Here is a 20,596-nt window from a genome sequence, read left to right on the forward strand (position 1 = left end):
ATTTTGGCCCGAGTTCCCTCCCTGAATGGTGAAATTGCTAATAACTAAGGTGGGGCATACTGGAAATAGTTTGGAGAAGAAAGCTCTGCAATCAACTTTCGGACACCATACTTGTGAAATACCTGTTAGACAGGCAAGTAGAGATATCAACAAGGTAGTTGTAGTTGGATATTACTAGTCTGCATTTGATGGTGGAATACAGACTAGGGATATACATTTATGACATAAAGTTGTGAGACCAGAGGAGACCATGAAGGGAGTGAGGCTAGATGGAAAAGAGACTGAACTCATTAGATACTTCATCATTCACAGGTCAGTGGAGGAGGTGGAAGGAATGACCTGTGTGTAATGAAGTGAAGATAGAGTTTTAGTGAAGAGATAGTAGCAATTGTATCAAAGGATGCTGAAAGATTAATTAGGATAAGAACTACCAGTTGGCCATTATGCTTAGCAATATGAAGTTACCCATGCCCTTGATATACATGATTTTTGTAGAGTGGTAGGGATAAATGCCTGACTAGGGTATAAGAGAATAGGCAGAGAGCAACTGGAGACTGTGACTATGGAGTCTCATACAAGATTTTGCTATTAAGGGAAGGAGGATACGAGGCAGTGGCTGGAGCAGTATGTGGGGCTGAGTGATGAATTTTTTAGGAAGCGTATTTGTATGTTGACACGAAAGATCTTGTGGAAAAAGGAAAATACATTATGGAGAAAAAGGAAGGAAAAATTATTGGAACAACATCTTTGAGTAGACTAGGGTAGATGAAATCTAGTGAATGGGGGAAGGGGTGGCTCTTTGCTGGGAGAGTGGAAAATTCACCTGTGGTATTAGGAGAGAAGACAGAATATTGGCTTCAATTTAGTTAAGGGGGCAGATACATACGATGCTGGGAACTTTTGGTTTTACTTAATTGATTCATTTTCTTAATGAAATAGAAATAAAGTGATCAGATAGTGTGAGGAAAGAAGAGATGAACCAGTTGTTTTAGAAGGCCTGAAAACAAAGAATGGCTGTTATGCAGCAGTGGTAGTTGATGTCAGTAATCTGAAGTGAGACCATGGGCGTGGTTATGCTGGCAGGTTCTTGTTTTCTTCCCCCAGTCATATTCATTTTTATGGGTGTAAGTGCAGAATGGGCAAATTGTTTGATTTAACTTGGACTGTGTTTTGGCTAGACAGGCGGGTGAGTGATTATAAAGACTGACCATGGAATTTAAGCTGGACTAGGAGGGATGAGAGGACCTGAGGTGGGTGAAGGACAGTGAAAATGGTAAGACTGTAAATTCAGGAAGGTTAAGGTTATGTACTAGATGAGTGACCCAGAGATGGAAGGGTGTGTGTGTGTGTGTGTGTGTTTATTTTTGGGGGGATGTGCTAGACATTGAAAATTTGGAGGATTTGCAGATTGATGATTACAAGCCTGAAGTGGGACAGTGGCTCTGAGTGGTTAAGGCAGGGCTGAAGAGAAATCACTGGAGTTTCCAGATAAGACCAAGGACTGAAAGGCTAGGATTTTTCAAGGAGAGCCTGACAGTGTGACAGAAGCTAAATTTTTCATGAGATGAGGGGATTAACCCTGGGTGGGGTAGTAGATGACTCCAACAAGGCAGAGCGGTGAGTGGAATAATCTGATGAAATGTGATTCCAGTGATAGAAGATTCGGTCAGGGAGGGGAAGATAACTACCTGGAAATGGCAGTGAGAAAAAAAAGGAAAATAAGATATGGAAATGAAGAAGTTGTCAAAGGAATGCTTTAAGAAAATTTCCCCGAACTGAGGGATTTGAGCCTCCAAATTACAAGGGTTCACTGAATCCCAGCAGATGACACCATCCTTATGGCAGAAGCAAGGAAGAACTAAAGGGCCTCATGATGAAAGTGAAAGAGGAGAGAACATTTGAAAAATGAAGATCATGGCATCTGGTCCCACCACTTCATTGCAAATAGATGGGGAAACAGTGGAAACAGTGAGAGACTTTATTTTTGGGGGCTCCAAAATCACTGCAGATGGTGACTGCAGCCATGAAATTCAAAGACGCTTGCTCCTTGGAAGAAAAACTATGACCAACCTAGATAGCATATTAGAAAGCGTTACTTTGCTGACAAAGGTCCATCTAGTCAAAGCTATAGTTTTTTCCAGTAGTCATGTATGGATGTGAGTTGGACTATAAAGAAAGCTGAGTGCCAAAGAATTGATATTTTTGAACTGTGGTGTTGGAGAAGACTCTTGCAAGTCTCTTGGTCTGCAAGGAAATCCAACCAGTCAATCCTAAAGGAAATCAGTCCTGAATATTCATTGGAAGGACTGATGCTGAAGCTGAAACTCCAATACTTTGGCCACTTGATGTGAAGAACTAACTCATTGGAAAAGACCTTGCTGCTGGGAAAGATTGAAGGCAGGAGGAGAAGGGGACGACAGAGGATGAGATGGTTGGATGGCATCACCGACTCGAGGGACATGATTTTGAGCAAGCTCCAGGAGTTGGTGATGGACAGGGAAGCCTGGTGTGCTGCAATCCATGGAGTCACAAAGAGTCAGACACGACTGAGCGACTGAACTGAACTGAACAATATGAAAACTGACTATTGATCTAATAAAAACTAGAACTATATTGGGCAAATTGAGGGGATAGAATTGTGTACATTTGTGAAATGAGGTTTCAGAAAAGAGAGCTATTTATCATCTTTCATAGTGGGAAGTCAGTAGACAATACTAACACACACAAATAAACAGGAAATAAGAGTGTAAGAGTGTCATTTAGGGATTTGGAGGTAAATACCTAAAGAAAGAGTGAGAAAGTTGGAAGTAGTTGTCCCTTGGAAATTGGAAATGGGGTCAAGGGTAGAGGAACTGTTAATTTTAAAAATATACCTTATAGAATTGTCTCTTTTTAGATAAGAATAAGTTTGATTAAAAAAATAAGCCATAAATAGCATACAGACATATTCATATATAAAATATAACATATAAAAGTTGTGTGGTGAATTCATACTCTCTGCCCTACTACTGGGAAAAAAATATCACATATTTGTTGTATATCTTCAAGTATAACTCATTTTTAACTCCCTCTTAGTTCTGCTCTTACCTTGACTTGACTAGAACAGACTTTTTATAACTTCTTTAACTGCCTGCATTTTCCCAACTGGGATCCCTACAAAAGATTTTTCTTTAAACATAGTAGAGCATAAAAGGGTGTAGGAAAGTATTCAAATAGAATCACACAAACTAACCTCTCCTCCCTCTCACCTCCCCTCTCTTTTTTAGAGCACAGAGCTGTCATGGAAGCTGCTTTTGTATATGGGACCACATACCAATTTGTCTTAACCACGGAAATTGCCGTTTTGGAAAGTATTGGGTATGTATAAGACACATAAGTAAACTATTTTAAGTTTCACCTATTTCACATTACGTTTTCAGCATTTCTGTCGTACTTTTACAGCGTGGACTAATCTGACAGGAATCGTAAGCAGATGTGAATATATAAATGAAACCTGAAATCTTCTTCATTACTATCATGTGAAAGTGAAAGTTTCTCAGTTGTGTCCGACACTTTGCGACCCCATGGACTATACAGTCCATGGACTTCTCCAGGCCAGAATACTGAAGTGGGTAGCCTTTCCCTTCTCCAGGGGATCTTCCCAACCCAGGGATTGAACCCAGGTCTCCTGCATTGCAGGCAGTTTCTTTACCAGCTGACCCACAAGGGCTGTACTAAAATGAGCTTGAAGATACAGAAGTGATGTTAAACTAAGGTGAACCAAGACAATATGGATAAGCCACAGATGTGATCCCTTGAGTGGTCATGTGTTTAGAAATATATCTACCCCAGTAATCAGCTAGGGGATCAAATAACAGCTTTTATGACTAAGCTCTAGAGATTCTTTGAGAGTTCCATCAGTTACTATACCAGAAAAATCTTAAATATATTTGAGTACAATTTTGAACAGGTGTTTTCTAAATGTTTAATTTTCTTGTCTAGTTTCTAGCTTATAGTTGTAGGTAGAGACCTTCTTTGGACTCTTTTTGGCTGGGCAACCTAGGGGTAAAGTTTTTCTTCCATTTAGTATATAGGAACACCAGTGCATTTGAATGACTTTTAAGTTTGGCTTCAAGATATTATTCAAGAAAATTAATCCAAAGCAAGGCAAAAGGGTGATTGTGTGACCCTTTTAAAACCATGCAAGAGTTTTTAATGAGTCCTCTTGCTCACCGCTCAGAAAATAGTGACTATTTGTTAAACTATACACAATTAAATCCCAGATATTTTACAGTTTGGTAAATTTGGATGTTAGTGCATAGAAAACTGATAAAGTGAAATGATTTTTTTCGGGGGGGGGGGGTTGTTGGGAGTGCATAGGCAAAGAATGAAGTACTTGCAAAGAAAATTTATTGCTCTGTACAATATCAACCAACATTCCTTTTCCCCTCTTCTTCGTATTCAACTGCCATTCTGCTAGTTCCCTCATTGAGTTAAAGAAAACTTTGATGCATGTTTACTATTTGTATAAGAATTAATATTCTTAACAATTTGAGAAACATGCTGGCAGTATAAAGCTCTATGATATTTAGTCACTGCATCTCAAGATACAATGAGCAGTAGTTTAGACAGCCTCTTTGCTACTGCCAGAGTAGACTGCCAGATTTCCATCTTGGGATGGGGGAACCTGGCTGTTCTCAGTCCCATGGTGATTCTGGGGTAGCCCCACAGTTTCTCTGAGGATTGTTTGTACTTTCTCTTCTGTTATCATCTTCTTTATTTTTCTGCTAATGAATAATTGCTAATAACAGTGACATGCTTCAAATATAGAGGGTTGGATATTTACCGGCAAGGTATGGGTCCTCTCATTTGTCTTACAAATCTGTTCAGCAAGACCAGACTATATGATGATCAATGACTAAACATGGTAGTGTTCTGGAAAGATTTTTGCTTGTCTCCATTTTTAAAATGAGAATTAAAAACACAGTTATTCTGTTTTTCATAAATTTGTTAGTATATGACACATTGGAGAGGTTTATTCATGGCTAACAAAGTGGTGAGGAGTCATACTTGGCCCCGATGTGGTAAGGAAGGACTGTGGATTCAGAATATGTAGTCAGTGGCTCAGATGGTAAAGAATTTGCCTGCAACGCGGGAGACCTTGGTTCAATTCCTGGGTTGGGAAGATCCTCTGGAGGAGAGCATGGCAACCCACTCCAGTATTCTTGCCTGAAGAATCCTCATGAACAGAGGAGCTTGGTGGGCTACAGTCCATGGGTTCACAAAGACTCGGACACAGCTGAGCAACTAAGCATATGACATCACTTCTAGATGAAGTAGTTAACTGACTTTGAGTTGTCACCTAATGGAGGAGAAGTGTTAGTCACTAAGTCATTTCCAAATCTTTGTGAACCCATGGACTGTAGCCTGCTGGCTCCTCTGCCCATGGGTTTTCCCAGACAAGAATACTGGAATAGGTTACCATTCCTTTCTCCAGGAATCTTCCCAACCCAGTGATCGAACCTAGGTCTCCTGCATTGCAGGCAGATTCTTTACCATCTGAGCCACCAGGGAAGCCCCACCACTTAATGGAGGAGAGATGAATGTATGTTTTCTTCCATCTGTTTTTTTTATTTCTTCTTTGCTTTGTTCATTCTCTCATTCAACAATTATCTGTTGAATGCTGTCTATGTTCTAGGTACTGTTCTTCTTGCAGGGTGATAACTTTGGATAATCTTGTATATTAATAGTTATGTTGGACCTGAGTATGTTTGAAATGGTTAAGAAGGGTATGTGTGCTCTGGAATGACCTATGTGAGAAAAGAAGAGGATGTATGTTTATGTATAACTGATACACTTTGCTGTACACCTGAAACTAACACAACATTGTAAGTCAACAAAACTCCAATAACAATTTTTTTTTAATGGTAAGAAAAGAAAAGGGTATATATGATGGGTAGTAAAAGAGGTAGCATTCTGTAGAGACACATGTACTTTCTGCTACCTCCCCATATTCCCTTCTTAAAGTATCTGTGTATAGGCCAAGAAGGGTGTTACCCCTACTTCATACTTATCACAGTCTGTTAAGTTAGAGGTGGCCACCTGACCTAGAGTCAACCAATCCATGGGCTTACCTGAGCAAAAGAGATGTCTTCTTCTAGGAACTTGGAATTGAACATGGGAGAAACTGGATTTAAAGCACTTTGTCTTGCTTGCTTGCCGGGGACCAGCCCCGGCTGATCCAGGGAATTCGAAGCGGGGACGGCGTTGGCGAGGATCAGGAAACAACTGCTTAATTAAACGTTTATTAAGGATATAAAGAGTGGTGAAATAAGGATAGCTCAGTGAAGAAATTCAGTGAAGAAAAGAGGCTGAAATAAGGATAGCTCAGTAGGAAAATTCAGTGAAGAAAAGAGGCTGAATAATTCAGCCAGAAGGTAAGAGAAAGAACGACATGGGGAGACCAAGTTTCAGTGAACAAGGCCCGCACTTTATTTTCCAAAGTAGTTTTTATACCTTAAGTTATGCATAGAGGATAATGGGGGAAGGGGTAGAGTCCTGCAGCAAGCCAGGCTTTCTTCCTGCAAACTTATCATATGCAAAAGCTTAGGTGATTTGCAGTATCTTCTGGCCCAGAGGCCTGTTAACATTTTAAGAAACTTATTTTTCTCTAAAGGTGATTATTCTAAAGTCAGGCGCCAGCCTCCAAAAAGCATTAGATAAAGTTGCATTCCTACAGAGCAAAGGTGTGGTGGGCTATAACAAGAAAAAGAATTAACTCAAGGGTCCCAGGTTACAAACATTAAAGCTACTACTTACACCAATTATATTAATCAATACACTGCCAGGGACACAGCAGGTAAGGGATATGGAAACTTAGCAGCAAACATTGGCCCAACAAGTGAAAATCCCTTCACCAACACAATTTCTAATCAATCTTTTAACTACTCAAAAGAATCTGTGTTTAGACAGTTTAGAACATCTCCTGCCTCTCACAGTTGGGAGGCTCTGAACAATCACATGTGGCTAGAAAAACCTATTCAGGCAAGCTAGAGGATTTCCAAAGGAGTTTGTAGGTTGAAACACTGTCACACCCAGGAATTATTAACTGGAGCTGTAAGCTAACTCTTTTTTCAGAGAGGTAGTGGGGGACAGCCCCCCGTAAAGTCAGAGGTGTAGGTGAAAGCACAAAGCAGAAAGTAGGCAGACTCTGGTTTTGGGGGTAGATGGAGGACTCCTGAGGCTCGATCCCGCCTTTGCGTATGCCGAGCCTCCTTCCTCATGACCTTTGTCATGGGCGGAGTTCCTCACGCTGGCTCCCGGCAGTGATAGAATTCCAGTTGAGCTATTCCAGATCCTGAAAGATGATGCTGTGGAAAGTGCTGCACTCAATATGCAATATGCACTCAATATGCAATATGCCGGCTCCCGGCACTTACTGAATGTTTTGCCCATGTAGAAGTAAAGCAGAAAGAGTGGGGAGCTAAAAAGTGTTAATGCAAAATGAAGGACCCTGAACTCTTGCTGTTCAGATCTGTGCATTTGTTCTCTGATCTAATTACTTGAATTTTCCTTGTATTCTGTGAGATACCCTTCTAAACTAGTAAGTTCCCCCTACCCCCACTTTTTTGGTTTCTGTTACCTACAACCAGATGATCTCTGATTAGATAACTTTCTAACATAATTTTATTATTTCATAAATTATGGTATGTAGTCCAGCCTAGCTGGGTCATCTTGCTCTCAACACTTCCCATTCAGTAATATGTGACTGTTTATGGTTTCCCTCCAAAAAGTTATGTACTTTGGGGCCTTGGCTATATTGTTCCTGTTGTCTGAAATACTCCTTAGTCTTATCTTCTTGGAGAAGTCATTCTCTTACTGTTTTTAATCTCTATGATGATCTTCCTTTCCCTTTGCTTCCTTCTCTTCCCTGGCTTGAGCAGAATGAAATGTTTCTTTGTTTCTCATAGCACCCTGTATATTATAGTACTTATGAACCACGTTTTTGTTTTCTTTTTTTAACTAAATATATGTCCTTTAGCCCTTGCCCCTCAAGGATTTGAAATATCTTATTCATCTTAGTCTTTTATATTTAGCACAGGGCCTAACATAGTAGGCATTAAGTAATCTTTGAGTGATCATTTCTTTATTCATTGAATCTATTAGATATTGCTTTGTAATGAAATTTAAAGTCAGTGAATCTTGGCGCTCAGTTGAAACATGTGTCAATAATTAAAATAACATTGTAGAAATAAAAATTTGCAGTATTTTGCCAGACTGTACTAATGCCATATGGAGATTTATAAAATGTTATTTTAATTTTGGCAAACCTTACTTACTGTAAGTTTATCTTTGAATTTTCATTTTGAAGGGTATGCCAAAACTCAAATTATAAGCCGCATTTGCTGGGTTTTCTAATATTTCAGACACAAACTCACTAACTCTCACAAAGTGTCACATGGTGTCTATCTTAAGGCATGTTTTGGCTGAAGTTTATTCAAAACAGATTTGGGTTTAAATTAAACCTAGAAGATTTGTGTTACAAAGCTTTATTTAGCATAGCTGTAGAAAAGAAACTATATTTTAAGGTAATCTCATTGTCCTCAAGGTGACAGTCTTTTATTTAAAAATAATTGTGTAGACCTGTCTCTAACCTAATTTAAAAGTTACCGTATGAAACAGTTCAGGAAAAAAAATTGTTTATACATCTCAAAAATTCCTTTTATTCTCTTTTTTTGCTTTGGTCCACTTAATTTTGTTATCCTGTTTTAGGCTTTTACCAAAACAGTAATCCAATAGCATGAGACTTAGGACAAAGAGATTTATTATGTCTTTCTGCATAGTAGAAGAATCACACATTGAACTTCAAGTTGGTCTGTCCCTCATTTTTAATTTGCAGCCCTGAGGATATAGAATATCCACATCTCTACTTTTTTTACTGTAAACAAGTCTTGGACTTGACCCAGCCATGTAGGAGAATACTGATGAAACAGTCACTGACTACACTGAACATTCATCGATTTATTAAGACAATGGAAGCACCTCTGCTGGTATGTGTCTTATTTAAATATGTTAGATAATTCGTATGTAAAATTTATTGTTTTGATTCATAGATATGCATTTAACTTAAATGAGCTATATCTTTTCCCCTTGAACGTATTTATTTCATGTAGGCAGATTTAGGAGTAGTACCTTATTACAGGTAGATTAGAGGATAAACTGTGTATTCATAAAATGGTATTTTAATGCCTTGAAGTGTTGTTGTTTTGAACAACCCAATATAGCATTGTGTAATTATAATGATAGTTATAATAAACTGTGGAATTATTCTGTGGTAGTTATAATGAACTGTGACCATTCTAAGATCACAAAGATTACATCATGGGCTAAGAAAAGACCTCTTCTGTGAATGTTTTGATTCCTGTTTTAAAAGTTTATAAATATTTGCATTATAGAATTTTTGGTGTCTCACTTTCCTTAGTGTCAGACTGAAAGACTCTTAGACTCAGTAGCTGATCAACTGACTTCTCTCTGGAAGTTTAAAGGGTTGTCCTGAGCATATGTAAAACCTTCAATAGGCCTTCTCACTCATCATATCCTTTTTACATAAAAGTTGTGCATATGTGCTATAAATAATTCAAACAGTGCAGCAAAGTATAAAAAATGAAAAATTTTAAAGCCACCAATTCCCATCATTCAGAAATGAACTGTTAGCTGCAGCCAGTCATCTCTGCATCCACATAGATACACACAGATAGAGGGATGAATGGATTCATGGGCGCTTTATAGTAAGAAGCATCAGATTTAACCTTATTTGAATTTACTAGAAGAAAAAGAAACTGATAAGAAACTAGAGGAATTATGGAACTTTTGAGAAATTGTTTCATCATTAGAAGGCTGTTTAGGAAATACTGTCTTAAATGTTGAAATGATTATGGAAAACACTGAGAAGTGAAAATTATTATTTTAAGAAAACTGCTTGTTTTCATTTTAGATAATATTGATTTACTCCTTGGTGTAAAAGATGAGAATGTTAACTTCATATATTTATTTCCATCTCAGTTTCTCTTTACCCTCCAGATTTTTGTTTTGTGTTATTTTACATTGTAAAGGTTATAATATTTATATTGTGTTCTATAGCCCTGCTTTCATATTTAAATAGATTCAGAGCTCATCAGTCCCAGTTCTACTGGCTTCATTCCTGAGTTCTTTATTCTGGTCAGTTGTTATTGGGTTAGATTTTGACTTCAAGCAACTAAGAAAAAACAAAACAGTATATAGGTCTTTTTCCTTTCTGTTCACATGGGAGAGGGAAATATTTATCTTAGGTCCTTTGGGAGAAGATCCTCTGATTTTGGTTTGATCTTCCACTTCCCCACAAAGCCCTCAAAAGTTCATTGTACAATTCTTCATCATTTCTCTCCATCCTCATTTCCTTTTCTTCCAGTGTTGGGATATTAAGAATTCTCAGGATTTTGTCTACTCACCAGTCAGCATTATCTATAAACATTAATAAAAATGGAAGCTGGGATTCAGAGTTTTTGATAAACTTCGGATGCATGATCATTGCAATTATATGCATTGTTTCACTTCTAAACATATGAAAATAGATGCAGGTTGGAGAATCTGTGTGTTTGTGTGTTAAGCAGATAGGGTTCCTGGACATTTAACTGTTGTAGATACATAGCACAGCTGCATCTTATTATCATGACAGGCTCATTGTTGAAACCCAGCAACTTGGCTGTGACATTAAGCCTGAGGATAAATCATGTGAAAAGAAATTGAGGCCCCTAGCCCACAGCTCCGGAGAAGGCGATGGCACCCTACTCCAGTACTCTTGTCTGGAAAATCCCATGGACGGAGGAGCCTGGTGGGCTAGGTCCATGGGGTTGCTAAGAGTCAGACACAACTGAGCGACTTCACTTTCACTTTTCACTTTCATGCATTGGAGAAGGAAATGGCAACCCACTCCAGTGTTCTTGCCTGGAGAATCCCAGGGACGGGGGAGCCTGGTGGGCTGCTGTCTATGGGGTCGCACAGAGTCGGACACGACTGATGAGACTTAGCAGCAGCAGCAGCAGCAGCCCACAGCTCTGACTGAGCTCATACTAGTCAACAATAGCTTGCTAACTAGTAAATGAGCCATTTTTAAAGTGGAACCTTCACCCTCCAGTCAAAATGCCCCACAAATGCAACATGGGCCAGAGATGAGTTTGTAGACATACGGACAACAGAAATGATTCTTTTATTTTAAGCCATTAAGTTTTGGGGTGCTTTGCTACATACACAATGATAGAGGCTCAGAACACACCCTCAATCTGTTTCTATGGCGTTAACTACTCTTAATTTTTAAATCTGAATTTTCAGGTCAGATTTTTCTTTGAAGTTCCTGTCCCTTATATTTAACTACTAATTAGATGTCTCTCTCCTAAGCTCTATGTGTCTGACATTAATGTGTTGTCTTTTACCATCTGTTCTTGCTCCATTATCTTGGTTAATTTACTGTCCAGTCACTCATGACAGAAGCCTAGAAATCATTCTCAATTCCTGCATCTCTCTGCATCTGATTTTAGATCTGAAATATCTTCTCGAATTCTTCATTCTAACAGCCAGTGCTTTAATCCAGGTTCAAACAATCCAGGTTTGAATGTTGAGTCTCTTGAACTAGTCCCTCAATTTTATTATCTTCCTCTCTCTTGTGTACTACTTTAGTAATAAGAATTGACCTGGTCTATATTCCTATATTTCCCTCTCTTTTAAGTTCATACTCCCTGTTGCTTGCATAGTAATATATTTTAAACACACATATATGATCTTGTTCTGGTAATTTTTGCAGTTCCTAAATGGCTTCAATTATTTACAGAATGAAGGCCTACTTTCTTAGGAGGATATACATGGTTTTTAATGATCTGGTCCTTTGCCAATTCTCCAGCCTTACTTGTCTGTTCCCGTTTTTACTTTTTAATATTGAATTGCTTATGGTTCTCCAAATACTCAAAGAAGAAACCAGGCTTTTCTGTTCCTTCAGGCTGTTATACCCATCCAGGTCTTGACAATTCAGTTCTGTGTGGTTGTGAGGCTGAGGTTTCTACCTTCTCACTAGCTTATGGCTGGTGTTGCTCTTAGCTCCTATGGTCTGTTCTCAGATTCTGACCACGTGGCCCTCTCAAAAAACATTGCAAGTTTCTCCTTCAAAGCCAGCAGACAATCTTGCTCCATTGTGCTGTGATAGTCTTACATGGTATAATCTAATCAAGGGAATGACTATGCTGTGAGTACCACCCCCGCTCAAGGAATTAGGATTCTACAAAATGTGTACACCAGGAATTTTGGGAGTCATTTTAGAATTATGTCTACCGTAGCTAAATACAGATTTCTCTCTGGAAACTTTAAGGATTAGAAAAATGATTTTCTATTATTAGACAATTTGCAAGAAAGCATCTTTCTGCGTATCTGCTTTTATCCCCTATGCTGGTTTTACTCAGTGGGCTCTTTCAATCTGGCAGCTCGTGCTCCTTTAGTTGTGGGAAATTTCTGTGTTTATTTCAGTGATGTTTTATTCTCTTCTGTTTTCTCCCTTCTCTCTTTCTGGGACTCCTGTTTGAATGTTGAGTCTCTTGAACTAGTCCCTCAATTTTATTATCTTTTCTATTTTCCAGCTGTCTTTGCCATACTTTCTGGCAGATTTATTCAACTTTAGTTTTCATTTTTTGTAGATATACTATCTTCTCATCTTTTTGAGCTTATCGGTGGTGGTTTTCTGAACCTTTCTTCTTCCTGAATAATCTGTTTCCTCCATGTTACTTGTTTTTCTGTTTGTTCTGGTCTTTCATGTTAGAGGCTTTCGTCAAATGCTTATTACTCCTTGTTCGTGATTTAGAATATGAAACTAAAGAAGTTGGCTGGAAATTCTGAGACTATGGATCAGACTTGTTAACTTTGAGCTTCATAGGGTGGTTGGACCTGGGCAGCGTTTTGGTGAACCACAATGTCAGTAGCTTTAGGCTTTAACTTGTGGTTGTTCAAGATCCCCAGAGAAAGATCTTCCAGTTTTCTGCTGAAATACAGAAGTCTAGCTTCTAGCTACCAGAAACTGAGTGGGGAGGGGACAGAATGAGTCTCAGCATTTGGTTGCTCAGTCCCTCTGCTTTGAGCATGGTATTGACACTCAGCTGTTCCTGCAGTCCCCCCAGATTTCTTCTGGTGTGATGCAGGGGTAGTTGCCTAAGCTCATGGAGTGAGGGAAGAGGATCTAGAGATCTAACTGCTTCTCCAAAGGTTTTGTCTATTCTTTCTTACTCTAGAGCCTTCTTGCCATCATTCCCCTTCTGCTCCTTCTTTCCCTGTTCCAGAGGCTCCAGGCACTGACAGTTCCTGAGCAGTTTTAGGATTCTGCAGTTAAAGTGAAATTGTTTCTTACCCTTTCCTCTCACGGCTTAGGATTTTGTTGTTCTCTAGCTTCTAAGACTTTGCTGCCTTTACTCTTTTCCCTTCTTCATGTGTGTATGTTCATCTGTTTTGAAAAATCCTACTGCTGAAGTTGTCCTGGGATTTCTGAAAGGAGTGAAGTTAGATGTGTGTTCAAGCTGCTGTCAGCTCAGATGTTCCTCATTGTTCTGTAAGATGTCATTATATATGTTAAATTCTTATATGGAAGAATTTGTTATGTGTTTCGTTTTTGTTTCAAATCTCTTTCTCTTTATTCAGCAGCACCACAGTTTTATTTATTGCTTTTTTTGGTTTCTCTATGATATCCTTATTCTTTTTGGTTGTAAATATCTGTATAACTACTTGTAGAATTTGTTAGTTTAAATTATATAGGTTCATGGGAGCATGAAACTTAGAAAACCATGAGACCGTTTTTGTAAATTGTGGATTTATTTCACAGACTTGTTTTTTCACTTATTATTAGCAGGGTTTAAATCCAAATGTTGGAACATTATTATCACATAGTGAAGACGTTTTGTTCTTTTTCTAAATGAAGACTGAAGTTGCTGGAGATCCTACACAAGTTTCAACTGTTCATCTACAACTAGGATTACCACTGGTTTTTATTGTTGGTCAACAAGCTACTTATGAAGCTGATAGAACAACTGCAGAATGGGTTGCTTGGCGTCTTCTGGGAAAAGCTGGAGTTCTACTTTTGTTAAGGTATTTTAAACATGGAATAGTAACTGTTCTGTTTTTAGCAGGACACTAGTATTTTTCTTGGTAATGTGTTCACTGGTAAATAAATTCAAATCTCTAATAGATTCTAATATAGTTAGAGCCAGTTGCTGAGTTGAAGTCTTTAATTATCAGCTTGATTAATATTTAGACCTTTAAACTTTACTAAATGAAGTTGTAGATTAAGATAGAGTATAGAAAACCTGGTCTGTATTTACATGAAAAATTTCTCAGACTCACTAAATTGTAATCTTTTTTCATAAACATTTTTAGTATAAAATTTTCAGTTCAATTTTAGATTGACCTCCTGGATATTATTCCTGAGATTGGCAACATATAACATTTATTTCCATTTTGATAAAGGGACTCTTTGGAAGTGGACATTCCTCACGATACTAATGTTATCATCAGAAGAGCAGAAGAGGTTGGTCATTTTCTATATTGGTCGATAACGTGTGCTTATTTAAAAGAGGTTAATACACATGGTCCTAAAGTAACATATGCTTATTACAGGAAAATTCTATGAATTTTCACTATTCAGAGATAACTGTTGTTAACATTTTCAACTATTGTGTGTTATTTTCATTTGTTAATCTCTTTTTCCGTGTGTGTTTGTATATTTATATAATTATATGTGTATCTGATGCTGCTGCTGCGCTAAGTCACTTCAGTCGTGTCTGACTCTGTGCGACTCCAGAGATGGCAGCCCACCAGGCTCCCCAATCCTGGGATTCTCCAGGCAAGAACACTGGAGTGTGTTGCTGTTTCCTTCTCCAATACATGAAAGTGAAAAGTGAAAGTGAAGTCGCTCAGTTGTGTCCGACTCTGAGCAACCCCATGGACTGCAGCCCACCAGGCTCCTCCGTCCATGGGATTTGCCAGGCAAGAGTACTGGCGTGGGGTGCCATTGCCTTCTCCAATATGTATATCTACATATGCATATTTTAAAAGAAATTTAGGTTCATGCTGTATTCATCCCACCTTTCACATACAGTTGTATTTCATTACTTGGTATTGTGCTGTGATGCCTGCCTTTAAACACTGTTTTGGACATCACTGATTTATTTCCCTTTGCTAAATTTCTGGAAGTAAATTTTGTTAAATGAGATTTTTCTTTTTTCAGAGCTCGGGCCTTAACCACTTTAATTAATCTTTTTTGTGATTTAAAAATTTTATAGATTATATTTCATTTAAACTTATTATAAACTATTGGCTGTATTCCTTATGCTGTACAATATATCCTTGTGACTTATTTATTTTATTCATGATAGTTTTTACCTCTTAATCCCCTCCCCCATTCCCTCTTTCTACTGGTAACCATTAGTTTGTACTCTGTGTCTGTGAGTCTGTTTCTGTTTTGTTATATTCATTAATTTGTTTTATGTTTTAAATTCCACATATAAGTGATAATGTACAGCATTTGTCTTTTTCTGCCTGACTTATTTCGTTGAGCATGATATCATCCAGGTCCATCTATGTTATTGGAAATGACAAAATTTCATTCGTTTTTTATGGCAGAGCGATATTTCTTTGCATATGTATGCCACATCTTCTTTACCCACTTGTCTGTTCATAGGCACTTAGGTTGCTTCCATATCGGCTACTGTAAATAATGCTACAATGAAGCCTGGAGTGCATGTATCTTTTCAGATTAGGGTTTTTGTTTTCTTTGGATTCTACTGATTTACTTTTCATGTGTGAAGTTAATTGACTTTCATATTTTTTTTTCTGAATGTGATTTTTCTTTCTTTTCTCCCATGGAAAGGCATTTTATTTTAAATATAGCAGTGTGTACATGTTAATGGGAATTTTAAAGACTTTTAAAATACACAGTCAAATTTCCTTCCAGAAATATTATTTTACCAGAAGGATTTAGAATTCCTTGTTCTTTATACATCTTTGCCAGTACTGAGTAGTAATCTTTAAAAAAAATTATTTCTATACACAAAATAAGTTTCCATATTAATTTGCATGTCTTTGATAACTTTGACTAGTGAGATCACCTGTATTTCCTTTGTAAATTTCTTAAATTTTTGAATTTTTTAAATTCTTAAAAATTTCCCCAAATTTTTCTTAATTAAGAACTCTTTGGAATATCTTCTAAATATTTTATTAAACATATGCTAAAAAATTGTTGATATGTTTACAAATGGTCAGATAGTTTAAACTTAAATTCTCTTGCATAAGTCTATGGTATGACTACTGGATTCAGTTATCAAGATTGCTGGGAGAAATATCAATGACCTCAGATATGCAGATGACACCACCCTTATGGCAGAAAGTGAAGAGGAACTAAAAAAGAGCCTCTTGATGAAAGTGAAAGAGGAGAGTGAAAAAGCTGGCTTAAAACTCAGCATTCAAAAAACTAAGATCATGGCATCTGGTCCCATCACTCCATGGCAAATAGATGGGGAAACAATGGAAACAGTGAGAGACTTTATTTTGGGGGGCTCCAAAATCACTGCAGATGCTGACTGCAGCCATGGAATAAAAAGACGCTTGCTCCTTGGAAGAAAAGTTATGACCAACCTAGATAGCATATTAGAAAGCAGAGACATTACTTTGCTGACAAAGGTCCATCTAGTCAAAGCTATGGTTTTCCCAGTAGTCATGTATGGATGTGGGAGTTGGACTATAAAGAAAGCTGAGCGCCGAAGAATTGATGCTTTTGAACTGTGGTGTTGGAGAAGACTCTTGAGTCCCTTGGACTGCAAGGAGATCAAACCAGTCAATCCTAAAGGAAATCAGTCCTGAATATTCATTGGAAGGACTGATGCTGAGCTGAAACTCCAATATTTTGGCCACCTGATGCAAAGAACTGACTCATTGGAAAAGACCCTGATGCTGGGAAAGATTGAAGGCAGGAGGAGAAGGGGACAACAGAGGATGAGATGGTTGGATGGCATCACCAACTCGATGGACATGAGTTTGAGTAAACTCTGGGAGTTGGTGATGGACAGGGAAGCCTGGCATGCTGCAGTCCATGGGGTTGCAAAGAGTCGGACACGACTGAACAACTGAACTGAAGTGACTGATGAATACTGAGTTAAAAAGTCAGAAGACTTGACTCCATTGCTGCTAGTTCTGGGCCCAGATAACTGAATTAACTTCTTCCAGCTCAGTTTTCTCATTTGTGAAATAGTTATAAAACCTCTCCTTCTAACTTATAAGAAATTTTATAAGACCAAATAGGAAAATACTTTGAGAACTGTAATATTGTTCAAATATGTGTATTGTGAGGTCATTATGCTTTGCTTTTAGACCAGGTAATGGAAAGAATACTTACTGAAACTATTTTTTTTTTTTTTTTACTATTAGATAAAGGATTCCAAAATAGGACATTACTTTGTTATTGGGAAAAAGGTTTTATAGAAGAATTAAAGTTCATGCTATTTTCCCAGTACATATGAAAGTTATGTTTATACTATACTGTAGTCTGTTAAGTGTGCAATAGCGTTATGTCTAGAAAAATCAATGTATGTAGCTTTAGTTAAAAAATAGTTACTGCTAAAAAATGCTAACCATCATCTGAGCCTCTAGTGAGTTGTAATCTTTTTACTCATGGAGGGCCCTGCCTTGATGCTGATGGCTGCTGAGTGATCAAGGCAGTAGTTGCTGAAGGTTGGGGTAGCTGTGGCAATTTCTTAAAATAAGATAACAGTGAAGCTTGCCACATTGATTGACTCTTCCTTTCACAAATGATTTCTCTGTAGTATGCAATGCTACTAGGTAGAATTTTACCCACAGTAGAACTTCTTTCAAAATTGGAGTCAATCCCCTCAGACTCTGCTGCTGCTCTATCAACTAAGTTTTTGTAAGATTCTCAATCTTTTGTTCTCATATCAACGATCTCTGGAACTGCTTCACCAGAAGTAGATTCCATCTCCAGAAACCATTTTCTTTGCTCATCCATAAGAAACAACTCCTCATCCGTGCAAGTTTGATTGTGAGATTGCAGCAGGGATGATTACTGAAATAATCTAGTGGCCTAAAATTTCATGTTTTAAAAAAGTTTTGGTTGAGCCTTAGTGTAAGAAATTTTAATAGAATAATTTCAATGGAATATAATTTGGTATTCTTAAAATACCTGGAGCCAGGTATTATTTTTATGTTTATGGCTAAACAGTCAATTGAACTTTGTAGTGGAATTATTTATTTATTTATTTATTTTTATTAAATTACTTTTTCCCCCTTCTTTTTGGCCATGCCACACAACTTGTGAGATCTAAATTCCCCAACCAGGGATTGAACCCAGGCCAGGGCAGTGAAAGCCCCAATCCTAACTGCTAGGCCACCAGGGGCCTCTCTAGTGGACTTATTTTAGATTAAGTATTATTTTGAGTGGTGGTAGTGATTTGGTCACTAAGTCATGTAAAATATCAAAAGAATTTTGGTGCTGTTTGCAATAAAATTGCATATATTTGTATCTTGTATTGAGGTAGGACTTACTGTTACATGTAAAATACTTCAGATTTCAGCAGAGTGTAACTGTGACAAGAAGCAAATGAGACTTTCCAGTTCCACGTTTTGCCTTCTTTTCTAGTAGTATGCACTATCTTTCTGTAATGCTTAGATACTTTTAATATTTTGGAGTTAATTTCCCATTTTTAAATATTAAAATTGAAACTCACAAGTTTAGTTTCATTTTAGTGTCAAACAAGTAAAATATATTAAAATGGTTCATTATATTCTAGTCATATCTTTTAAAATTAATGTATTTCTAGGACACCCAAGTGGAATTTTTGGCGTTAAGTCATATTGATTTAATAGTATTCCATCTGGAAAGTACCATGAACGTTGAGGAAATGGTCAAATATGAAGACATGGCAGAGCTAAACATAGGTAATGTGTTTTTTGATGCTCATGTTCCCCTCCCATTTCTGCCCAGCATCCTTAAGGTCAGTGAAATTTCAGTGAATTAACTTTCACATTCAAGAATATGAAGAGACCTGAAGAAGTTTGGAATCACATTTTAGCAAGTTGATTAGGTGAAAAGATACAAGGATGCTCAATTTTGCTTAGTGTGATACCTTTCATTGTTATATATCAGGCTTCTCTCTTTCCGCCTGTGCCTTTATCCTCCAGATCAGTTCCTTCAGTGCTGCTGGTCTATTCCATGTTTAAAAAGGACCCAGGAGCCACAATATGATATTTATTTTTGTTATTCCTATTAGGGTATGAAATTCTGATGAATGTAGTTATATTTGTAGTTGTAAATGAATCCAGTTGTTAACAGTAAAAGGAGTAAACTTTGATAACACTTTTATACTTATTTTTAACGTTATTTTTAATAACGTTAAAAATAATTATTGTTTTAACATTTAAACATTTAACATTAGTATTTTAACGTTAAATTAATTTTACCATAATGTCAAAATAATTTAAATTAATTTTAACAGAATTTTGCCAATTTTGTTTCTCTTTTTATTGTTCTATCACCTATGTTTTGAAGTATTCTATAGTTTTCAAGGCTATTTCCCACACATTATTTACTTTGATTGTTTTCCTCTGAGTTAGTTGAGGTCACCTTCATTGTAGATGAAAAATCTGTGTTTTGGCAGAGTTAAATGATCTGCACAAAGTCACAAATGGCATGCGGAGCATTCTGACTTGAAATTTCATTTGTGACCATTATCATTCCTGATACTTCTTTATAACATATCCTATTCTGAAATTGCTCATTTGCTTTTCTCCCTTCTGTACTGGTCTATTATAAACTTCTAAGGCAGGGATTATGTCTTGTGCATTTACTAAATGTATCCTGTTTAGTAAATTATTGAATTTTTATCATGAGTCCCGTTGAGTAAATACTTTTTATGTAGTCCTGTTGTTATGAGTCCCAGGAAGGAAGGAATTTGCATATTCTTTTCATGAGATCAGTTTATTATGATGATCAAAATCTGTATTATAAATTTAGTAAGGCCTCTGAGCTTTAACTGGTACATGACCAGCCTCATGGTTTGAGCACTGCTCTAGTTTTCTGGTATACAGAGGTTAGAACTGCTGATGATTTAAGCCGGAGTTCTTCTCCATAGCATCATCATTATACAGGCAGGTCTGTGTTCTGGTCTCTTGGTCCTTGCTTTGTTCCTATCATCGTTCATATATTCAAACTTTCAAAGTTACAGGAACCATCCAGGTGTCAGTTTTAACAGGATTCCTGTCCTCAGCGGAAGTTGCCTTTTTCAAAATTTTGTTGCCATGTCTCGTTTTACTTAGTGACTCTGGCTTCAAGATAGCTTGCCCTCTGGTGCTGCCTTCTCGTTTTTTCTCTCTCCTGTCTTTGCTCCTCAGCCCAGTTCTTGTGTTTTGGGGGTGGGGGTGTTTGGTTTTAATTTCCTATGTTTGTAATCCATATTGACTTGTAATATAGTATGATGTTGTGCCCAAATACACAATTGCCCTCTTATTTTCATTCCTTCTCATTAATTAGGAAAAATAGATGAGGTTT

At 37.4% G+C, this 20,596-nt stretch overlaps 1 protein-coding gene across 2 annotated transcripts in view; it reads left to right on the forward strand.

The window, feature by feature from the left end:
• The window catches only part of TXNDC16 (thioredoxin domain containing 16), a 93,386-nt gene that overhangs the window by 35,258 nt on the left and 37,532 nt on the right, over nucleotides 1-20,596 (forward strand). For both annotated transcript variants that reach the window (XM_019968118.2, XM_070796895.1), the window contains exons 8-12: nucleotides 3,267-3,357; nucleotides 8,879-9,029; nucleotides 13,964-14,130; nucleotides 14,509-14,569; nucleotides 18,870-18,987. In XM_019968118.2, the coding sequence (XP_019823677.2) occupies nucleotides 3,267-3,357; nucleotides 8,879-9,029; nucleotides 13,964-14,130; nucleotides 14,509-14,569; nucleotides 18,870-18,987 (588 nt within the window). The remainder of the gene's footprint in view (nucleotides 1-3,266; nucleotides 3,358-8,878; nucleotides 9,030-13,963; nucleotides 14,131-14,508; nucleotides 14,570-18,869; nucleotides 18,988-20,596) is intronic.

The sequence above is a fragment of the Bos indicus genome, chromosome 10, assembly GCF_029378745.1.
Source record: "Bos indicus isolate NIAB-ARS_2022 breed Sahiwal x Tharparkar chromosome 10, NIAB-ARS_B.indTharparkar_mat_pri_1.0, whole genome shotgun sequence".
Lineage (NCBI taxonomy): Eukaryota > Metazoa > Chordata > Mammalia > Artiodactyla > Bovidae > Bos > Bos indicus.